Genomic DNA, 23,768 nt, shown 5'->3' with positions numbered 1-23,768 from the left:
CCAGGACCCTGGACAGCCGAAAATGGGCGGCAGTCTTCAGTGACCCACGATGTGCATTTCTCAACTGCCTCACTTTTGTCCAACGCTGAGACGGTTTTGAAATTACGTGACTGCTTGAGGTTCTTGCAGCAGATGTGTCTGTTTAAATTCGATGTCTGACTTGCTGTGTATTTTAACACACTTGCACACGTGCGGCAGAATACGAAGCCCCGCAGTACGGAATTGTCCGGCATTAGAATTTCGGATATAATATTCCAAACAAAACTTCGGCCCTTGCGACGACCAGTCAGAGTGTAGGTGCCATTCGCAATTTGTTCAGACACAGTTTTTGAACTAATTTCCATTATGAATCGTATATTTTGATAAAAATCTACCACCGAAAATTGATGCAGGTGTTGACACAAAAAATTTTCACTCCAATGCAAAATGGAGCCGTACATAAACCCGAAGCGTCGCTTTGGCTGGTTTAACCCGACGTTGGGTGGTGTTGGGTGGCGCACGAGCACAAACGGACAGTCAGTCTCGAACAAGCTTGATTGTGAAAAGCATGTTCGATCAGACGTTCAGACTGAACCAAAACGAACGCTCATATGCAATCACGTATGATATATTCCTTGAGTGTAGAGCTGCAAAATCATCGATGGTGGAAACATCGATGATTTTAACATCGATGTTTTAAAACATCGATGTTTTCAACATCGATGTTTTCAACATCGAAAATTGTTAAAAAATATAAAAATTTCTTAGAAATTTGTAAAAACAACAGCAAAACCCAATTTCATAAATTCAGCTTCATTTCTTATAATTAGCAAAAACAAAAAATCAATTTCTTAAAAAAAAAAACAATAATACTGACTCATTTCTTAAAACTATTAATTTTTGGTTGAGATCTATTCGTCGCTTAGCCATTGGTTCTTTGATAAAAATAACAAAATGTTTACTGCCTTTGGCTTCAGTGCTGCACGTTTTTCATTAACGATTTCCCCAGCTTTGCTGAAGGCTCGCTCCGACTCTGTCGAGGTTGCTGGAACCGATAAATATTTATTTGCGCATTGCGCAAGAGAACCAAATTGTGTTTCATTAATCTGAAAGTTAACGATATGATATATAATATCTAAAATATAAATGCACAAATAGTTTTACCTTCCAATATTCAAGCGGATCTATTCCCTGGGATGCATTGCGTTGCTCGAAAAATTGACGCAACTCTATTATTGCATTTGCCCTATTGTTTTTTGGCTTCTGCTGCACTTTTTCAGCCACAAAACTATACAGGTCTGTGTTTTTTGTATTGGTTGGCGGTTCCTCGGTTGTACATAGATTTTGCACATTTATGAAAGATGCTAAGTGGTTTTCCAATGCTATCACTGCTTGGTCTGCATTAGCTGGGTTATGAAATCCTTCCTTTTTAAAGCGCGGATCGAGTATCGTTGCCATCCGTGTAACCGTTCTGGTTTCATATGGAGACAGTCTGCTTTTTAATTTTGTTGTTAAAAATGAACAGGTTTCAGCCCCCACAATCGTCTTCGTTTTTGGCTTTAAGTTATCTAACTTTATTAATAAGCCAAGCGTTGTTGGTATTATTAAGGATATAGTTACTGTTTTTGAAGCCGACGTGTTCAAGGTTGCTGTCTCGAATGGCTCTAAAATGGCACAGATATCCTCAATCAATAAAAACTGATCCTCTGTCAAGGGCAATGGTGCCTTCGAAGTTGTGAGTAAAACTGAGCAAATGGCCTCTCTAATAAGGAGGACCCGCTTAAGCATGTGGAATGCACTGTTCCAACGCGTAGGCACTTCCTGAATCAGGCTTAAAGGCTTTGCAGTATTTTGGGCTTTTTTTAAATTTGCATATGCAATCGAGCTGCTTTTGAAGTACGTGACAATACTCTTTACACATTTTAAAACTGATTGAACATTCTTTATTGCCAGTGACTCTTGCACAATCAAGTTCAAGGAGTGGGCAAAGCAGCCTAGGTGTTTTTTTTGCATCAATTCGCATGCCTTTTTCATTGAAGCTGCATTGTCAGTAACAACAGTTTCAATTTTATCAAAAACAACAAATTCATCGCAAATGTTCTTTACTGTTTCAGCGATATTATTACTGCAGTGATTCGATTCATTCAGAAGGGGCTGTGTAGCCAGTACAGCAGATTTTAATTTAAAATCGTCAATAAAATGACACGTTACTGTAATAAAGTTCGTATTGGCACGGGACGTCCAACAATCTGTTGTAATTGAGCAGTGTTCTATTGCATTCAGCTTGCTTTTCAATTTCACAACTGTTTCGTCATACATATTTTTTGTATGTACATGCTGCAGTGTTGTTCTACTGGGCAAGACATACTTCGGGTCAAGTAGGCGTACAAAATTGCGGAATCCCACACCGTCCACGATACTGAATGGTTGCACATCTGATGCCACCATTTGAGCAAGACCTTTATCCAACACCGTCTTTTTAGTCGATGTGGGAGCGTACGCCTCAGAACGGCTTACAAAATCGTCTATTTTCGACAAATTATCTGCAGTCACAGCTGTCTTCAATGGATGCACATGTTTGAGGTGATCCGACAAGTTTGTCGTATTTCCGGACGTTTTGTATTCCTTTCCACAAAGACGACATTTGGCAAACATCTTGTTCTTGCACTTTTCAAAGTGCTTCCATACTTCGGACGCGCTTTTTTTGCGCTTGCAAGGCGGCTCAAAATCAGACGAAGACCCAGCAGACGAAGAACCAGCAGACGAAGACCCAGCAGACGAAGAACCAGCAGACGAAGAGACACTGTCACTGTCTTTATCTGAAACGCAATACAATTATTGAAATATAAGGCCACAACTGCTGAGACTCTTACTAACTTGTTATGCGCAAAAACTTTTCCATTTTACCCGAAGGAACCACCAACCAAATTGAGAAAAACAAAACAAATGCCTTATGTCAGTGAATGCAGTGAAACATCGATGATACAAAAAAAACATCGATGCATCGAACAATTATAAAAACATCGATGACATCGATGTTAACATCGATGTTTTTGCAGCCCTACTTGAGTGATTGGGTTTTACCCGTTCGTTTCAAACCGGTGCAAACCAATCACTTCATGCTGCTGAACCAAATTGTTTGACTCACAAAAACTCTGAGTAAGTGTTCGAGTTTGCCCAAAAAACAATTACTCGTTGCAGCTCTCTGATTTGTATGTTATTTTGGAGATGCGGAGCCGCTCTTGCGAATTGGAATGCACATATGTTTTAGTGAACTGGGGTGCAGTTGGATTTTGTCGAATATATTTAATTTTTCATAAATCATGCCCAGACAAAACGAAATGGAAGAACTACCGTAGCACTGGTAGTTGGAGGCGACGGAACGGAGAACGGCCGGAATCGCCGATAATATGGCGTTGGCGAAAGAGAAGGAAGCACAGAGAAGGATAGCACTGTATGCACAGATATGTATATAAGAATATATATACATATATCGCGGAACTCGGACGGGGTGGGGAATAAATCAAAAAAACGCACTAGGAAGCGATTTGGGAAGACGAAATCGTACTTATCTTCGGAACGTAGCGATTTAATCCACCGATGCTTGCAGGTTGGACTCCTCCTTATAGGGAAGGCGAAGATCCGGCTTGAAGGACCAATGTTTGTAGGAGGGTGGATGGAGGCTCGCTGGAATGTTCCCAAAGACCGTATGTCCCAGTAAATAAAAAGTCGGGGGCGTCAAATATAACACTACTCGACAAAATCGAACTTTTTTTTTCCTCAAGGATCCAAACCGACTTTTTCTGATAGATACTGCCAATTGGGAACAAAGGAACGCGATCAGGTACCAAATGTACAACCCTTGTTCGTTTGCTTTGTTCCCAATTGGCAGTTGGGCCCGCAACCATCAAAAAGGTATTTTTTGTTCATTTTTTTCATTTTTTAGGTTTGGTTAACGAATTTTAGCTCCAAAGTCTCTCCATAGATTTTAATGAGCGATACCTTGAACGACGCCAAATTAATGCACCTATACACAAAAAAATAGAGGACACAGATATAATTTTTTTTCGACTTTTCTGAGTTTTTAAAGTCAAAATTTCGTAAAAAATACCCCACAAAAATCATAATTTTTGCATTTCAATGCTTTATATTTCCCAGACGGTAAGCTGAAATCACAAAGTGTTTGGCATCAACTTCTAGCTGTTTCAATTATCTTTTCAAAATAGCTAAGTTCTTTACAACCAGACGTAAGATACTAGAGTTATGTGAAAAAAACAAGCGTTACCTCTGAAAAAAGCTTAAAAAAACAATACCAGTTTTCAAAAATTCTTTAAAAACGAGAAGGAACGTGTGAGTCGTTTCTGGGGACACGACTCTACTTATACCCGTACTCAGTCAGTATATACATTTTTGAGCATGATTTTTTAGAATTTTAGAATTAAAAAACAAATTTTACATTTTACATTTTTTTGCTACATTTGTTATCTACATTCTCATCTACAATGTCTATTCTACATCTAACATGTAGATTGTACATGTACCATTTAGATTCTACATCTCCTCCGCTAGGGGTTGCTCGCGCACTGAACGCGGCAGAGTGTGCGAGCGAGAAGGAAAATGAGTTGCGTTTTTTGGAACGGGAGGGGGAGGGGTAGCAACTGAAAATGAATTTCTTCATTCTGGCTATAATTATGATCCGATCTAATTCAGATTCGGCAATCTGGTAGATATGGGCATTCTCTACGATACTGCGTTTTTAGTTTTATCGTATCTTTAAAACTGTGCCTCCACAGATTTTCGTCCTTTGTGGGCGGAAGGGGGCGGGGCGAAATTTTGAAATACACTTGTAGCAGTGTGATATCACATGAGTCTGGAAACCAAATTTGGTTGCCCTAGCTCTTATAGTCTCTGAGATCCAGGCGTCAAACAAGACGGACAGACAGACATGGCTCTATCGACTCGGCTATTGATGCTGATCAAGAATATATATACTTTATGGGGTCGGAAACGTTTCCTTCTCTGCGTTACACACATCCACTTTTACCACAAATCTAATAAACCCCTTAACTCTTTTTTGAGTACGGGTATAAAAAGTTCTGCCATAGAAAAAAAAAAAATATCATCAAACCATTTCTAAGCCCCAAATCTTTAAGAAAAAGTTCGTTTTGTTCCTTGAGGAAAAATCGTGTTGACTAGTGTAATTGGCGTGTATTTGCTGGTACAAGCTGAGGGTTGATGACGGTTGTGTAAAGGCGCGTAGGTGTCGAGAGACTGTTCTCTCCCGCTCGGCCTACGGCTAGCGCCCGTGATGGAGCGCCGAGTGGATCGCGTCCACGCCGCGCGAGAGCGAAGGGCATGGGAGAGCGCGCGAGCTAACAGAGCGCTGTTAACCGCGCTGCTGCCCTAAACAACATCGGAACTTATATCATAGATGATTACACTACTCGACACGATTTTTCCTCAAGGAACAAAACCAACTTTTTCTTAAAGATTTGGGGCTTAGAAATGGTTTGATGATATTTTTTATACCCGTACTCAAAAAAGAGTTAAGGGGTATATTAGATTTGTGGTAAAAGTGGATGTGTGTAACGCAGAGAAGGAAACGTTTCCGACCCCAAAAGTATATACATTCTTGATCAGCATCAATAGCCGAGTCGATATAGCCATGTCTGTCTGTCCGTCTGTCTGTCTGTCTAGATCTCAGAAACTATAAGAGCTAGGGCAACCAAATTTGGTTTCCAGACTCATGTGATATCCCACAGCTACAAGTGTATTTCAAAATTTCGCCACGCCCCCTTCCGCCCACACAAAGGACGAAAATCTGTGGCAGGCACAGTTTTAAAGATACGATAAAACTAAAAATGCAAAATCGTAGAGAATGCCCATATCTACCAGATTGCCGAATCTGAATCAGATCGGATCATAATTATAGCCAGAATGAAGAAATTAATTTTCAGTTGCTTCCCCTTCCCTCTCCAGCAAACGACAACGCAACTCATTTTCCTTCTCGCTCACATGCTGCCGCGTACAGTGCGCGAGCAACCCCTAGCGGAGGAGATGAGAATATGAATGGAACATGTACAATCTACATGTTAGATGTAGAATAGACATTGTAGATGAGATGTAAATACAGATGTAGCAAAAAAATGTAAAATGTAAAATTTTTTTTTTTTTAAAATTCTAAAAAATTATAAGCTCAACAATGTATATACTGACTGAGTACGGGTATAAGTAGAGTCGTGTCCCCAGAAACGACTCATATGTTCCTTCTCGTTTTTTTCTGTGGCAGAAGTTTTTTTTAAGAATTTTTGAAAACTGTTATTTTTTTAAGCTTTTTTCAGAGGTAGCGCTTGTTAAACACTGTGATTTCAGCTTACCGTCTGGAAAAAAAAAGCATTGAAATGCAAAAATGATGATTTTTGTGCGGTATTTTTTACGAAATTTTGACTTTAAGAACTAAAAAACACAAAAAAATTATATTTTGTGTCCTCTATTTTTTCGTGTACAGGTGCATTAATTTGTCGTCGTTTAAGGTATCGCTCATTAAAATCTATGAGAGACTTTGGAGCTAAAATTCGTTCACCAAACCTAAAAAATGAATAAATTTAACAAAAAATACCTTTTGGAAGGTTCGGCCCAACTGCCAATTGGCAAAGCAAACAAAAAAGGGTTCTATTTTGGTACCTGATTTGCATTCCCCATGGGAATTGGGCTTAACCTTTGAAAGGTATTTTTTGTTCATTTTTTCCATATTTTAGGTTTGGTTAACGAATTTTAGCTCCAAAGTCTCTCCATAGATTTTAATGAGCGATACCTTGAACGAAGCCAAATTAATGCACCTATACACAAAAAAAATAGAGGACACAGGATATAATTTTTTTTCGACTTTTCCTGAGTTTTTAAAGTCAAAATTTCGTAAAAAATACCGCACAAAAATCATCATTTTTGCATTTCAATGCTTTATATTTCCCAGACGTTAAGCTGTAATTACAAAGTGGTTGGGCTTGACTTCTAGCTGTTTTAATTATCTTTTCAAAATAGCAAAGTTCTTTACAACCAGACGTAAGATACTAGAGTTATGTGAAAAAAACAAGCGCTACCTCTGAAAAAAGCTTAAAAAAAAATACCAGTTTTCAAAAATTCTTTAAAAAAAAGTTCTGCCATAGAAAAAAAAAATATCATCAAACCATTTCTAAGCCCCAAATCTTTAAGAAAAAGTTCGTTTTGTTCCTTGAGGAAAAATCGTGTTGACTAGTGTAACATAAGATGTGTAAGAAGTGCGTTTCGTAATCGCATTGAAACGTATGTATATAGTTGAAAATCCTATAAACAATGTTTGGATATTACCTTATTTCATCAATTAATCAATAAACAAGTGAAACAATTAATAAAAGACGTACTACAAAAGCACATTAGTATAAAGTTTAATTTTGAACAATTTTGCAATTATGTTTTAATTAAAGAAAGTCAAGATCAATGTCAACTCAACCTTAAATCATTTCAAACGAAAATGGACACTTTACACCCAACAACAATGTGTGATGATGGTGATGAAAAACTAAATGAAATAATAAATAATTTATATGATTATATAAAAAATTAAATGAGTGAGTTTCAAGAACGAGACAGTGGTTGGTCATTAGTTGAAATAGTGCATTTGGAGTTAAATATATAAAAAACGAGAAGGAACGTGTGAGTCGCTTCTAAAGACGCGACTCTACTTATACCCGTACTCAGTCAGTATTTACATTTTTGAACATATGATATTTTAGAGTTTTAGCATTAAAAAAAAAAATTTTACATTTTACATTTTTTTGCTACATCTGTTATCTACATCTACATATATTATGTATATTCTACATCTAACATGTAGATTATACATGTACCATTCAGATTCTACATCTCCTCCGCTAGGGGTTGCTCGCGCACTGAACGCGGCACAGTGTGCGAGCGAGATGGAAAATGAGTTGTGTTGTCGTCGTCTGGAGTGGGCAGGGGAAGCGTCTGAAAATTAATTTCTTCATTCTGACTATAATTATGATCCGATCTGATTCAGATTCGGCAGTCTGGTATATATGATCATTCTCTACGATAATGCGTTTTTAGTTTTATCGTATCTTTAAAAATGTGCCTGCCACAGATTTTCGTTCTTTATGGGGGCGGAAGGGGGCGGGTCGAAATTTTGAAATACACTTGTAGCAGTGGGATATCACATGAGTCTGGAAACAAAATTTGGTTGCCCTAGCTCTTATAGTCTCTGAGATCTAGGCGCTCAACAAGACAGACAGACGGACAGACGGACAGACGGTCAGACGGACAGACGGACAGACGGACAGACAGACATGGCTCTATCGACTCGGCTATTGATGCTGATCAAGAATATGTATACTTTATGGGGTCGGAAAATTTTCCTTCTCTGCGTTACACACATCCACTTTTACCACAAATCTAATATACCCCTTAACTCTTTTTGAGTACGGGTATAAATATGAACCTATAAAGGGCTCTAATTACATTTGTTTACCGAGAAAAATATTAAATACAAAAGCATGTATTAATGTACATAACAATGATGTTTCTTATTTTAAATGGGCGTTAATATCGGCCTTTGCTAAAGTTGATGATAACGATAAAAAAAGAGTCCAATATAGTCGACCTTTTCAATATAAACATAAAGGAGTTCATGACATAAAATCGGATATAATTGCTATAAATAATAAAATATTAAATTTTACTGGATTAAAATTTCCAACACCGGTTGAGTGCATTAAAACATTTGAAGATAATAATACTGAAATTAGTATAACTGTGTTAGGATTAGACGTGGATGATAGTACAATAATCGGAACATATTATTTCACCAATAATAAAACTAGTAACGTATTACACAACATATACTTGTTACTTCTCGAAAAGGATGCTAAATATCACGATGTTTGGATTAAAAATATTTCAAGGTATCTATACAAATGGAATATTCTATAAAAAAAATTATTACGTTTTCTTTTTATGTTCCCCCACCCTCCATTAGATTGCTCCGCAAACAAGTGACGAAAAATACGAAAAAACTGTATTTATGCAATACATGTCTACAACATTTTCATGATAACAACAAACTTAAACGACATAGTCTAGAGTGTAATAGAATTATAACTAAGATGCCAGAAATTAATGTTTCTATATTAAGCTTAAAAAATTATAAAAAACAATTAGATGTTCCTTTTGTCGTATATGCTGATTTTGAATGTATATTAGTTTTATCGTATCTTTAAAACTAAGCCTGCCACAGATTTTCGTCCTTTGTGTGGGCGGAAGGGGGCGGGTGGAAATCTAAACACTCATGTAGCAGTGTGATATCACATGAGTCTGGAAACCAAATTTGGTTTCTCTAGCTCTTAGTAGTCTCTGAGATCCAGGCGCTCATCAAGACGGACGGACGGACAGACGGACAGACGGACGACGGACGGACATGGCTATATGACTCGGCTATTGATGCTGATCAAGAATATATATACTTTATGGGGTCGGAAATGTTTCCTTCTCTGCGTTGCACATCCCTTTTACCACAAATCTAATATACCCCTTAACTCTTTTTTGAGTACGGGTATAAAAAGATTATCATAGTTATTCATCTTATTTACGATCGTATGACAACAATGATGAAATTCGGATTGCAATACAAAATCAAGATTTGTATGTTTTACCAAGCGAAAGTTTTCTACACATTCAAGGGCATATCACTAATCTTGATGATTCAGTCGTAAGCAATATAGCTTTATTGAATAATTGTATGGCATATCTATTTGATGAAATACGTTATGAATTGAACGGTATTGAAATTGATCGAACGCGACATTTGGGTGTGACAACTGATTTGAAAAATTACTTATCAATCAATCAAAATCAACAGCTTGTATTAAAAAATTCTGGATGGCCAATTGATGATGATTTAAAAATAGAAAAAGGAAACTTTAATTTTTGCATACCGTTGAACATGTTACTGGGATTTGCAGAAGACTATAACAAGATATTACTAAATGGAAAGCATGAACTTATTCTATTACGAGCAAAGGATAATGATAGTGTTTTTAAAAGTACTGATGTTGCTGTAAACAGCTCAAAATTGAAAATGAAAATTTCTAGCATTGTATGGAAAATACCTCATATACAATTGTCTGATGTTTATAAATTATACATGTTTAAAGTAATAAACAAACCAACACCGTTATTGCTATCATTCAGGAGTTAGGATATCTATTATAATCCAGTAGTTCCACAGAGTACTTCATTTATATGGAATGTGAAATTAGCAGTTGAAACAGGACGTCCTCGCTATATTCTTATTGCATTTAGTAATGATAAGAAGTATATTCATTGAAATTAAAGTGATGTGAAAGTGTATCTAAGTATATCCATATGATGGATTAAATGAAAATTTTAGTTTGAATAGATATGCCCTATTATTCATATTATACATATCAGTATACAAGTTTTCAAAAAAGTTATTATGGCCGTGAACCACAACCATTATTGTCGCTAGAGAATTTTAAAGATAAGGCTCCCATTATTGTTTTAGATGTAACTCATCAAAATGAAACAGTGAAAAGTGGACCCATTGATATACGAATTGATGTTAAGACATTAACTAATATCCCATCAAAAACATTAGCATATTGTTTAATAATTCATGATAAGTTATTTGAATATACACCGCTGACAAACGAGGTTAGAAAAATATAATAAGGAAGCATTATTTTTTTTAGTTCAGTCACAGAAAAACATCGGAACTTATATCATAGATGATTACACTACTCGACACGATTTTTCCTCAAGGAACAAAACCAACTTTTTCTTAAAGATTTGGGGCTTAGAAATGGTTTGATGATATTTTTTATACCCGTACTCAAAAAAGAGTTAAGGGGTATATTAGATTTGTGGTAAAAGTGGATGTGTGTAACGCAGAGAAGGAAACGTTTCCGACCCCATAAAGTATATATATTCTTGATCAGCATCAATAGCCGAGTCGATATAGCCATGTCTGTCTGTCCGTCTGTCTGTCTGTCTAGATCTCAGAAACTATAAGAGCTAGGGCAACCAAATTTGGTTTCCAGACTCATGTGATATCCCACAGCTACAAGTGTATTTCAAAATTTCGCCACGCCCCCTTCCGCCCACACAAAGGACGAAAATCTGTGGCAGGCACAGTTTTAAAGATACGATAAAACTAAAAATGCAAAATCGTAGAGAATGCCCATATCTACCAGATTGCCGAATCTGAATCAGATCGGATCATAATTATAGCCAGAATGAAGAAATTAATTTTCAGTTGCTTCCCCTTCCCTCTCCAGCAAACGACAACGCAACTCATTTTCCTTCTCGCTCGCACATGCTGCCGCGTACAGTGCGCGAGCAACCCCTAGCGGAGGAGATGTAGAATATGAATGGAACATGTACAATCTACATGTTAGATGTAGAATAGACATTGTAGATGAGATGTAGATAGCAGATGTAGCAAAAAAATGTAAAATGTAAAATTTTTTTTTTTTTCTAAAATTCTAAAAAATTATAAGCTCAACAATGTATATACTGACTGAGTACGGGTATAAGTAGAGTCGTGTCCCCAGAAACGACTCACACGTTCCTTCTCGTTTTTTTCTGTGGCAGAAGTTTTTTTTAAGAATTTTTGAAAACTGTTATTTTTTTAAGCTTTTTTCAGAGGTAGCGCTTGTTAAACACTGTGATTTCAGCTTACCGTCTGGGAAATAAAAAGCATTGAAATGCAAAAATGATGATTTTTGTGCGGTATTTTTTACGAAATTTTGACTTTAAGAACTCAGAAAAAGTCGAAAAAAAATTATATTTTGTGTCCTCTATTTTTCGTGTACAGGTGCATTAATTTGTCGTCGTTTAAGGTATCGCTCATTAAAATCTATGGAGAGACTTTGGAGCTAAAATTCGTTCACCAAACCTAAAAAATGAATAAATTTAACAAAAAATACCTTTTGGAAGGTTGCGGGCCCAACTGCCAATTGGGAACAAAGCAAACAAAAAAGGGTTCTACATTTGGTACCTGATCGCGATCCCAATTCCCAATGGGAATTGGGCTCGCAACCTTCGAAAAGGTATTTTTTGTTCATTTTTTCCATATTTTAGGTTTGGTTAACGAATTTTAGCTCCAAAGTCTCTCCATAGATTTTAATGAGCGATACCTTGAACGAAGCCAAATTAATGCACTATACACAAAAAAAAATAGAGGACCAGAATATAATTTTTTTCCGACTTTTCCTGAGTTTTTAAAGTCAAAAATTCGTAAAAATACCCACAAAAATCATCATTTTTGCATTTCATGCTTTATATTTCCCAGACGTTAAGCTGTAATTACAAAGTGGTTGGGCTTGACTTCTAGCTGTTTTAATTATCTTTTCAAAATAGCAAAGTTCTTTACAACCAGACGTAAGATACTAGAGTTATGTGAAAAAAACAAGCGCTACCTCTGAAAAAAGCTTAAAAAAAAATACCAGTTTTCAAAAATTCTTTAAAAAAAAGTTCTGCCATAGAAAAAAAAAATATCATCAAACCATTTCTAAGCCCCAAATCTTTAAGAAAAAGTTCGTTTTGTTCCTTGAGGAAAAATCGTGTTGACTAGTGTAACATAAGATGTGTAAGAAGTGCGTTTCGTAATCGCATTGAAACGTATGTATATAGTTGAAAATCCTATAAACAATGTTTGGATATTACCTTATTTCATCAATTAATCAATAAACAAGTGAAACAATTAATAAAAGACGTACTACAAAAGCACATTAGTATAAAGTTTAATTTTGAACAATTTTGCAATTATGTTTTAATTAAAGAAAGTCAAGATCAATGTCAACTCAACCTTAAATCATTTCAAACGAAAATGAACACTTTACACCCAACAACAATGTGTGATGATGGTGATGAAAAACTAAATGAAATAATAAATAATTTATATGATTATATAAAAAATTAAATGAGTGAGTTTCAAGAACGAGACAGTGGTTGGTCATTAGTTGAAATAGTGCATTTGGAGTTAAATATATAAAAAACGAGAAGGAACGTGTGAGTCGCTTCTAAAGACGCGACTCTACTTATACCCGTACTCAGTCAGTATTTACATTTTTGAACATATGATATTTTAGAGTTTTAGCATTAAAAAAAAAAATTTTACATTTTACATTTTTTTGCTACATCTGTTATCTACATCTACTATATTATGTATATTCTACATCTAACATGTAGATTATACATGTACCATTCAGATTCTACATCTCCTCCGCTAGGGTTGCTCGCGCACTGAACGCGGCACAGTGTGCGAGCGAGACGGAAAATGAGTTGTGTTGTCGTCGTCTGGAGTGGGCAGGGGAAGCGTCTGAAAATTAATTTCTTCATTCTGACTATAATTATGATCCGATCTGATTCAGATTCGGCAGTCTGGTATATATGATCATTCTCTACGATAATGCGTTTTTAGTTTTATCGTATCTTTAAAAATGTGCCTGGCACAGATTTTCGTTCTTTATGGGGGCGGAAGGGGGCGGGTCGAAATTTTGAAATACACTTGTAGCAGTGGGATATCACATGAGTCTGGAAACAAAATTTGGTTGCCCTAGCTCTTATAGTCTCTGAGATTCTAGCGCTCAACAAGACAGACAGACAGACAGACGGACAGACGTCAGACAGACAGACAAACGGACAGACGGACAGACAGACATGGCTCTATCGACTCGGCTATTGATGCTGATCAAGAATATGTATACTTTATGGGGTCGGAAAATTTTCCTTCTCTGCGTTACACACATCCACTTTTACCACAAATCTAATATACCCCTTAACTCTTTTTGAGTACGGGTATAAATATGAACCTATAAAGGGCTCTAATTACATTTGTTTACCGAGAAAAATATTAAATACAAAAGCATGTATTAATGTACATAACAATGATGTTTCTTATTTTAAATGGGCGTTAATATCGGCCTTTGCTAAAGTTGATGATAACGATAAAAAAAAGAGTCCAATATAGTCGACCTTTTCAATATAAACATAAAGGAGTTCATGACATAAAATCGGATATAATTGCTATAAATAATAAAATATTAAATTTTACTGGATTAAAATTTCCAACACCGGTTGAGTGCATTAAAACATTTGAAGATAATAATACTGAAATTAGTATAACTGTGTTAGGATTAGACGTGGATGATAGTACAATAATCGGAACATATTATTTCACCAATAATAAAACTAGTAACGTATTACACAACATATACTTGTTACTTCTCGAAAAGGATGCTAAATATCACGATGTTTGGATTAAAAATATTTCAAGGTATCTATACAAATGGAATATTCTATAAAAAAAATTATTACGTTTTCTTTTTATGTTCCCCACCCTCCATTAGATTGCTCCGCAAACAAGTGACGAAAAATACGAAAAAACTGTATTTATGCAATACATGTCTACAACATTTTCATGATAACAACAAACTTAAACGACATAGTCTAGAGTGTAATAGAATTATAACTAAGATGCCAGAAATTAATGTTTCTATATTAAGCTTAAAAAATTATAAAAAACAATTAGATGTTCCTTTTGTCGTATATGCTGATTTTGAATGTATATTAGTTTTATCGTATCTTTAAAACTAAGCCTGCCACAGATTTTCGTCCTTTGTGTGGGCGGAAGGGGGCGGGTGGAAATCTTGAAATACACTTGTAGCAGTGTGATATCACATGAGTCTGGAAACCAAATTTGGTTTCTCTAGCTCTTATAGTCTCTGAGATCCAGGCGCTCATCAAGACGGACGGACGGACAGACGGACAGACGGACGGACGGACGGACATGGCTATATAGACTCGGCTATTGATGCTGATCAAGAATATATATACTTTATGGGGTCGGAAATGTTTCCTTCTCTGCGTTGCACACATCCACTTTTACCACAAATCTAATATACCCCTTAACTCTTTTTTGAGTACGGGTATAAAAAGATTATCATAGTTATTCATCTTATTTACGATCGTATGACAACAATGATGAAATTCAAATTGCAATACAAAATCAAGATTTGTATGTTTTACCAAGCGAAAGTTTTCTACACATTCAAGGGCATATCACTAATCTTGATGATTCAGTCGTAAGCAATATAGCTTTATTGAATAATTGTATGGCATATCTATTTGATGAAATACGTTATGAATTGAACGGTATTGAAATTGATCGAACGCGACATTTGGGTGTGACAACTGATTTGAAAAATTACTTATCAATCAATCAAAATCAACAGCTTGTATTAAAAAATTCTGGATGGCCAATTGATGATGATTTAAAAATAGAAAAAGGAAACTTTAATTTTTGCATACCGTTGAACATGTTACTGGGATTTGCAGAAGACTATAACAAGATATTACTAAATGGAAAGCATGAACTTATTCTATTACGAGCAAAGGATAATGATAGTGTTTTTAAAAGTACTGATGTTGCTGTAAACAGCTCAAAATTGAAAATGAAAATTTCTAGCATTGTATGGAAAATACCTCATATACAATTGTCTGATGTTTATAAATTATACATGTTTAAAGTAATAAACAAACCAACACCGTTATTGCTATCATTCAGGAGTTGGGATATCTATTATAATCCAGTAGTTCCACAGAGTACTTCATTTATATGGAATGTGAAATTAGCAGTTGAAACAGGACGTCCTCGCTATATTATTATTGCATTTAGTAATGATAAGAAGTATATTCATTGAAATTAAAGTGATGTGAAAGTGTATCGAAGTATATCCATATGATGGATTAAATGAAAATTTTAGTTTGAATAGATATGCCCTATTATTCATATTATACATATCAGTATACAAGTTTTCAAAAAAGTTATTATGGCCGTGAACCACAACCATTATTGTCGCTAGAGAATTTTAAAGATAAGGCTCCCATTATTGTTTTAGATGTAACTCATCAAAATGAAACAGTGAAAAGTGGACCCATTGATATACGAATTGATGTTAAGACATTAACTAATATCCCATCAAAAACATTAGCATATTGTTTAATAATTCATGATAAGTTATTTGAATATACACCGCTGACAAATGAGGTTAGAAAAATATAATAAGGAAGCATTATTTTTTTTAGTTCAGTCACAGAAAAACATCGGAACTTATATCATAGATGATTACACTACTCGACACGATTTTTCCTCAAGGAACAAAACCAACTTTTTCTTAAAGATTTGGGGCTTAGAAATGGTTTGATGATATTTTTTATACCCGTACTCAAAAAAGAGTTAAGGGGTATATTAGATTTGTGGTAAAAGTGGATGTGTGTAACGCAGAGAAGGAAACGTTTCCGACCCCATAAAGTATATATATTCTTGATCAGCATCAATAGCCGAGTCGATATAGCCATGTCTGTCTGTCCGTCTGTCTGTCTGTCTAGATCTCAGAAACTATAAGAGCTAGGGCAACCAAATTTGGTTTCCAGACTCATGTGATATCCCACAGCTACAAGTGTATTTCAAAATTTCGCCACGCCCCCTTCCGCCCACACAAAGGACGAAAATCTGTGGCAGGCACAGTTTTAAAGATACGATAAAACTAAAAATGCAAAATCGTAGAGAATGCCCATATCTACCAGATTGCCGAATCTGAATCAGATCGGATCATAATTATAGCCAGAATGAAGAAATTAATTTTCAGTTGCTTCCCCTTCCCTCTCCAGCAAACGACAACGCAACTCATTTTCCTTCTCGCTCGCACATGCTGCCGCGTACAGTGCGCGAGCAACCCTCAGCGGAGGAGATGTAGAATATGAATGGAACATGTACAATCTACATGTTAGATGTAGAATAGACATTGTAGATGAGATGTAGATAGCAGATGTAGCAAAAAAATGTAAAATGTAAAATTTTTTTTTTTTCTAAAATTCTAAAAAATTATAAGCTCAACAATGTATATACTGACTGAGTACGGGTATAAGTAGATTCGTGTCCCCAGAAACGACTCACACGTTCCTTCTCGTTTTTTTTCTATGGCAGAACTTTTTTTTAAGAATTTTTGAAAACTGGTATTTTTTTAAGCTTTTTTCAGAGGTAGCGCTTGTTAAACACTTTGTGATTTCAGCTTACCGTCTGGGAAATAAAAAGCATTGAAATGCAAAAATGATGATTTTTGTGCGGTATTTTTTACGAAATTTTGACTTTAAGAACTCAGAAAAAGTCGAAAAAAAATTATATTTTGTGTCCTCTATTTTTTCGTGTACAGGTGCATTAATTTGTCGTCGTTTAAGGTATCGCTCATTAAAATCTATGGAGAGACTTTGGAGCTAAAATTCGTTCACCAAACCTAAAAAATGAATAAATTTAACAAAAAATACCTTTTGGAAGGTTGCGGGCCCAACTGCCAATTGGGAACAAAGCAAACAAAAAAGGGTTCTACATTTGGTACCTGATCGATCCCAATTCCCAATCGGAATTGGGCTCGCAACCTTCGAAAAGGTATTTTTTGTTCATTTTTTCCATATTTTAGGTTTGGTTAACGAATTTTAGCTCCAAAGTCTCTCCATAGATTTTAATGAGCGATACCTTGAACGAAGCCAAATTAATGCACCTATACACAAAAAAAATAGAGGACACACAGATATAATTTTTTTTCAACTTTTCCTGAGTTTTTAAAGTCAAAATTTCGTAAAAAATACCGCACAAAAATCATCATTTTTGCATTTCAATGTTTATATTTCCCAGACGTTAAGCTGTAATCACAAAGTGTTTGGGCTTGACTTCTAGCTGTTTTAATTATCTTTTCAAAATAGCAAAGTTCTTTACAACCAGACGTAAGATACTAAAGTTATGTGAAAAAAACAAGCGCTACCTCTGAAAAAAGCTTAAAAAAAAATACCAGTTTTCAAAAATTCTTTAAAAAAAAGTTCTGCCATAGAAAAAAAATATCATCAAACCATTTCTAAGCCCCAAATCTTTAAGAAAAATTTCGTTTTGTTCCTTGAGGAAAAAATCGTGTTGACTAGTGTAACATAAGATGTGTAAGAAGTGCGTTTCGTAATCGCATTGAAACGTATGTATATAGTTGAAAATCCTATAAACAATGTTTGGATATTACCTTATTTTCATCAATTAATCAATAAACAAGTGAAACAATTAATTAAAGACGTACTACAAAAGCACATTAGTATAAAGTTTAATTTTGAACAATTTTGCAATTATGTTTTAATTAAAGAAAGTCAAGATCAATGTCAACTCAACCTTAAATCATTTCAAACGAAAATGGACACTTTACACCCAACAACAATGTGTGATGATGGTGATGAAAAACTAAATGAAATAATAAATAATTTATATGATTATATAAAAAATTAAATGAGTGAGTTTCAAGAACGAGACAGTGGTTGGTCATTAGTTGAAATAGTGCATTTGGAGTTAAATATATAAAAAAATATGAACCTATAAAGGGCTCTAATTACATTTGTTTACCGAGAAAAATATTAAATACAAAAGCATGTATTAATGTACATAACAATGATGTTTATTATTTTAAATGGGCGTTAATATCGGCCTTTGCTAAAGTTGATGATAACGATAAAAAAAAGAGTCCAATATAGTCGACCTTTTCAATATAAACATAAAGGAGTTCATGACATAAAATCGGATATAATTGCTATAAATAATAAAATATTAAATTTTACTGGATTAAAATTTCCAACACCGGTTGAGTGCATTAAAACATTTGAAGATAATAATACTGAAATTAGTATAACTGTGTTAGGATTAGACGTGGATGATAGTACAATAATCGGAACATATTATTTCACCAATAATAAAACTAGTAACGTATTACACAACATATACTTGTTACTTCTCGAAAAGGATGCTAAATATCACGATGTTTGGATTAAAAATATTTCAAGGTATCTATACAAATGGAATATTCTATAAAAAAAAATTATTACGTTTTCTTTTTATGTTCCCCCACCCTCCATTAGATTGCTCCGCAAACAAGTGACGAAAAATACGAAAAAACTGTATTTATGCAATACATGTCTACAACATTTTCATGATAACAACAAACTTAAACGACATAGTCTAGAGTGTAATAGAATTATAACTAAGATGCCAGAAATTAATGTTTCTATATTAAGCTTTAAAAATTATAAAAAACAATTAGATGTTCCTTTTGTCGTATATGCTGATTTTGAATGTATATTAAAAGAAATAGATATTAAAAGTTCAGATAATATAAATCTAATTCAAAAACATATACCATATGCATATAGTTATTACATAAAATGTTCATTCAATAATAACTTGAATATATATCGAATATATCATGGTGAAGACTGTACATCACATTTTATAGTGAACACATATAGAGATTGTTTAATGTTGTATGAGAATTATTTAAACCCAATTATACCATTAATTCCATTAACAATCGAAATGTTAAATTCCTTTAATTTAGAACAAAATTGTTCTATATGTGGAAATTTATTAACTGATGAAAACGATAAAGTTTTAGATCATTGCCATTTAACAGGATAATATAGAGGTGCAGCTCATAACGAATGTAATCTAAATTATAAATTACCAAAATTTTTTCCCATATTTTTTCATAACCTCTCGGCATACGATTGTCATTTATTTGTGAAAGAATTATCAAAAGTTGAAGGTGAAATTTCAATAATACCATTAAACAAAGAGTTTTAAGCATCCATATCAAAGAAAATTTTAATTAAAAAAAAGGAAATTTTAGAACTTAGATTTTTGGATTCATTTAGATTTATGCCTTCAAGTCTAGATAGCTTAGCAAGTTATTTAAAATATATAAATTTATATACAGTAAAATCATTTTTTGAGTTGACAGACGAATTTCAATTGGTAAAACGTAAGGGTATATTTCCCTATAGCTATTTAAATTCGATTGAACGATTGAAAGATACACAATTACCAGCACGTGAAAAGTTCTATAACACTACTCGACAAAATCGAATTTTTTTTTTCCTCAAGGATCCAAACCGACTTTTTCTGATAGATATGGGGCTTTACATTTTTTTAAGAATTAATGTTTTTTTCTATGGCAGAACTTTTTTTTGAAGAATTTTTGAAGTCTGGTATTTTTTTTTAAGCTTTTTTCAGAGGTAGCGATTGTTTTTTTCACATAGCTCTAGTATCTTACGTCTGGCTGTAAAGAATTTTGCTATTTTGAAAGGATAATTAAAACAGCTAGAAGATAAGCCCAAACACTTTGTGATTACAGCTTACCGTCTGGGAAATATAAAGCATTGAAATGCAAAAATTATGATTTTTGTGCGGTATTTTTTACGAAATTTTGACTTTAAAAAGTATTTTAAATTTGTGGTAAAAGTGGATGTGTGTAACGCAGAGAGGAAAATTTTCCGACCCCATAAAGTATATATATCCTTGATCAGCATCAATAGCCGAGTCGATAGAGCCATGTCTGTCTGTCCGTCTGTCTGTCTGTCTAGATCTCAGAAACTATAAGAGCTAGGGCAACCAAATTTGGTTTCCAGACTCATGTGATATCCCACTGCTACAAGTGTATTTCAAAATTTCGCCACGCCCCCTTCCGCCCACACAAAGGACGAAAATCTGTGGCAGGCACAGTTTTAAAGATACGATAAAACTAAAAATGCAAAATCGTAGAGAATGCCCATATCTACCAGATTGCCGAATCTGAATCAGATCGGATCATAATTATAGCCAGAATGAAGAAATTAATTTTCAGTTGCTTCCCCTTCCCTCTCCAGCAAACGACAACGCAACTCATTTTCCTTCTCGCTCGCACATGCTGCCGCGTACAGTGCGCGAGCAACCCCTAGCGGAGGAGATGTAGAATATGAATGGAACATGTACAATCTACATGTTAGATGTAGAATAGACATTGTAGATGAGATGTAAATAGCAGATGTAGCAAAAAAATGTAAAATGTAAAATTTTTTTTTTCTTCTAAAATTCTAAAAAATTATAAGCTCAACAATGTATATACTGACTGAGTACGGGTATAAGTAGAGTCGTGTCCCCAGAAACGACTCACACGTTCCTTCTCGTTTTTTTCTATGGCAGAACTTTTTTTTAAGAATTTTTGAAAACTGGTATTTTTTTAAGCTTTTTTCAGAGGTAGCGCTTGTTAAACACTTTGTGATTTCAGCTTACCGTCTGGGAAATAAAAAGCATTGAAATGCAAAAATGATGATTTTTGTGCGGTATTTTTTACGAAATTTTGACTTTAAGAACTCAGAAAAAGTCGAAAAAAAATTATATTATTCGTTGTGGTATTTATTTGTGACTAAATATGAAGAGCAAAAAGATGTCCGTCAAAGGCAGACGGAATACAAATCAAAAAGGGAAACGAGAGAACGCCGCTTCATTGCGACTCATACATACATGTTTACTTATGCTGGATAATGCATAACAGAAAGAAAAATAGAGAAGACACAGTGCGTTGTTTAAGTTTACATATTCAACACTCCTTCTCAACGCATTATGTTTGACTTTACAAATATCATTTCAAATTACAATCCCATTAATTTTATACATTTCTCGTGCTTAACTTTAGACAAATTTTTTGTTAATACATCAGATATCATTTCTTCAGTGGGAACATATTCTATTTCAATTACATTTTCTTAAACATTTCCCTAACATGATGATACTTAATATCTATATGTTTGCTTCGTGCGTGGAAGGTCGCATTCTTAACAAGATGTTGAGCGCTCTGATTATCGCTGAAGATCTTCACTGGACGGAGCTTTCCAACGCCAACACCCCATTCATCAACCAGCTTGATAATGTAGGCCGCTTCTTTAGACGCCATTGATAGTGCAACGTATTCAGCCTCCGTACTGCTAAGGGCAACCACACTCTGCTTCTTGGATTCGAATGAAAATGCAGCTCCTGCAGCAAAGAAGGCCCAACCGCTGTATGATTTGCGGTCCGTGTTATCGCTGGCCCAATCGGCGTCTACGTAGCAATGTATTGCACGACCAGTACGATGGTAATGCAACTGCCGATCAGCCGTGCCTCTTAGATATCGAAGCACACGTTTGGCCGCAACTTCATGTTCAGTGTGGGGATCAGCATTCTGTTGCGCCAATTTCGCTACAGAATGGAGAATATCGGGACGCGTGGTGATAGCCAGATACATCAGAGACCCAATCAATGATTGATAGGCCACCTGATTCACACGTACGCAGCTTGGACTGTCGCATTTTTACTTGATGTCCTGCCTCTAGTGGTGTAACATTTGGCTTGCAGCACTGCATAGAGTAATCTCTGAGTAGATCCTCTTATACTGCTTGTGGCCAACCCTCACGCTTCCGGTCTCGCCATTCTCTCCACTTCCATGCCTAGGAAATGCTTTAGTTGGCCGCCATCGACCACTTTAAACTCGTCAGCAATGGCAGTCTTGACGCTTTCGAGATATCCTCTGTCGGAACTGGCTATTAGAAGATCATCTACGTATACAACAATAATACAAATATTAGTAGAAACTTTTCTAGAATACAAACACGGCTCGCTTGCACATGGTAGAAATCCAAGCTTGATGAGTGTAGAATTGAGTTTCTCGTTCCATTCCCTGCCGCTCTGCTTTAGACCATACAACGATTTGTGCAACTTTAGCACACGCTCAGGATATTGATGATCAATGAATGCCTCCGGCTGACGCATGTAGATGGCATCATGTAACTCGCTATTAAGATACGCTGACGAAACGTCCATTTGGTGTTTACCACACCCGTGCTCTGCAGCCAATGCCATGACCAGCCTGATCGTTGAGTATCTGGCAACTGGTGAAAAAGTCTCGGTGAAGTTTATCTCCATATCGCTGAGCACAGCCCTTGGCAACAAGTCGGGCTTTGAAGCGCTCGACATTGCCATCTTTGTCACGCTTTAGTGCGTACACCCCACATACATCCGATAGGTTTTTCACCCTTTGGTAGATCGACTAGAGACCAAGTCTTATTTTTGAGAAGACTGTTCATTTCCGTTTTCATTGAAGCACGCCAGTCCGCTGCATGATTACTCGTTAATGCCTCATTTGCATTAGCAGGGACACTAATAGCTTCAGCCGATATGGTGTTCAGCATGTGATATTCCTTCGCTGGGCGTCCAGGCCGACCCGTATAAACCTTTTTCGGTCTCCCGCGACCCCTTCGTGCTCCTTCTGAAATCGGCTGTCCGAACAACCGACTGTCTGTCATCGTCAACTCGATCTGAACCTTCTGGCTCCTCTGTGTTTCGCATATCGTCCATTTCAATTAAGGATTCATCCTCACTAGCCACGTCCAGGGCCTCTTCGTCCGGAATAGAATGCTTCTGGAACTCTACAAGCTGCGGCTGCACATATTCAGCAGCACTCGACGAAGGCATGCGATTCCTATACAGGGAGCTCTCGATGAAAATTACATCTCGTGCCTCAATCACTTTTTGTTTTTCGGGATTAAACAGCCTATATGCCTTTGCTGTTTCAGAATAGCCGACCAAATAATGCTCTTCGCCTTTTGGCGAAAATTTCTTATGTTGAGTTTTATTCAACACAATTGCCTTCGCACCAAAGATCCGCAAATGGCCGACACAGGGCTTCCCTTCCTGTCCACACTTCAAACGGTGTCATGCCAGGTAAAGTTGAAGATTCTGCACGGTTACGCAAATATGCAGCAGTTTTGATTGCTTCTGCCAGAATCGCTCGTCCAATCCTGCATGAAAGAGCATGCTGCGGGCCATTTCTACCAAT

At 35.7% G+C, this 23,768-nt stretch overlaps 1 protein-coding gene across 1 annotated transcript; it reads right to left on the bottom strand.

Annotated features, from left to right (window-relative positions):
* Positions 1-868: 868 nt before the first annotated feature.
* On the bottom strand, positions 869-2,921 carry LOC121404977 (zinc finger BED domain-containing protein 4-like). The gene is made up of 3 exons (XM_041595415.1): positions 2,857-2,921; positions 1,144-2,798; positions 869-1,085 (listed from the first exon to the last, which is right to left on the bottom strand). The coding sequence occupies exons 1-3, from the start codon at positions 2,879-2,881 to the stop codon at positions 891-893; spliced, it is 1,875 nt and encodes a 624-aa protein (XP_041451349.1). The 5' UTR covers positions 2,882-2,921; the 3' UTR covers positions 869-890.
* Between the last annotated feature and the right edge of the window lie 20,847 nt (positions 2,922-23,768).

Source organism: Drosophila obscura, unplaced genomic scaffold, assembly GCF_018151105.1.
Source record: "Drosophila obscura isolate BZ-5 IFL unplaced genomic scaffold, ASM1815110v1 contig_66, whole genome shotgun sequence".
Lineage (NCBI taxonomy): Eukaryota > Metazoa > Arthropoda > Insecta > Diptera > Drosophilidae > Drosophila > Drosophila obscura.
The sequence above is the reverse complement of the archived record's forward strand: the minus strand, read 5'-3'. Positions and strand labels throughout refer to the sequence as shown.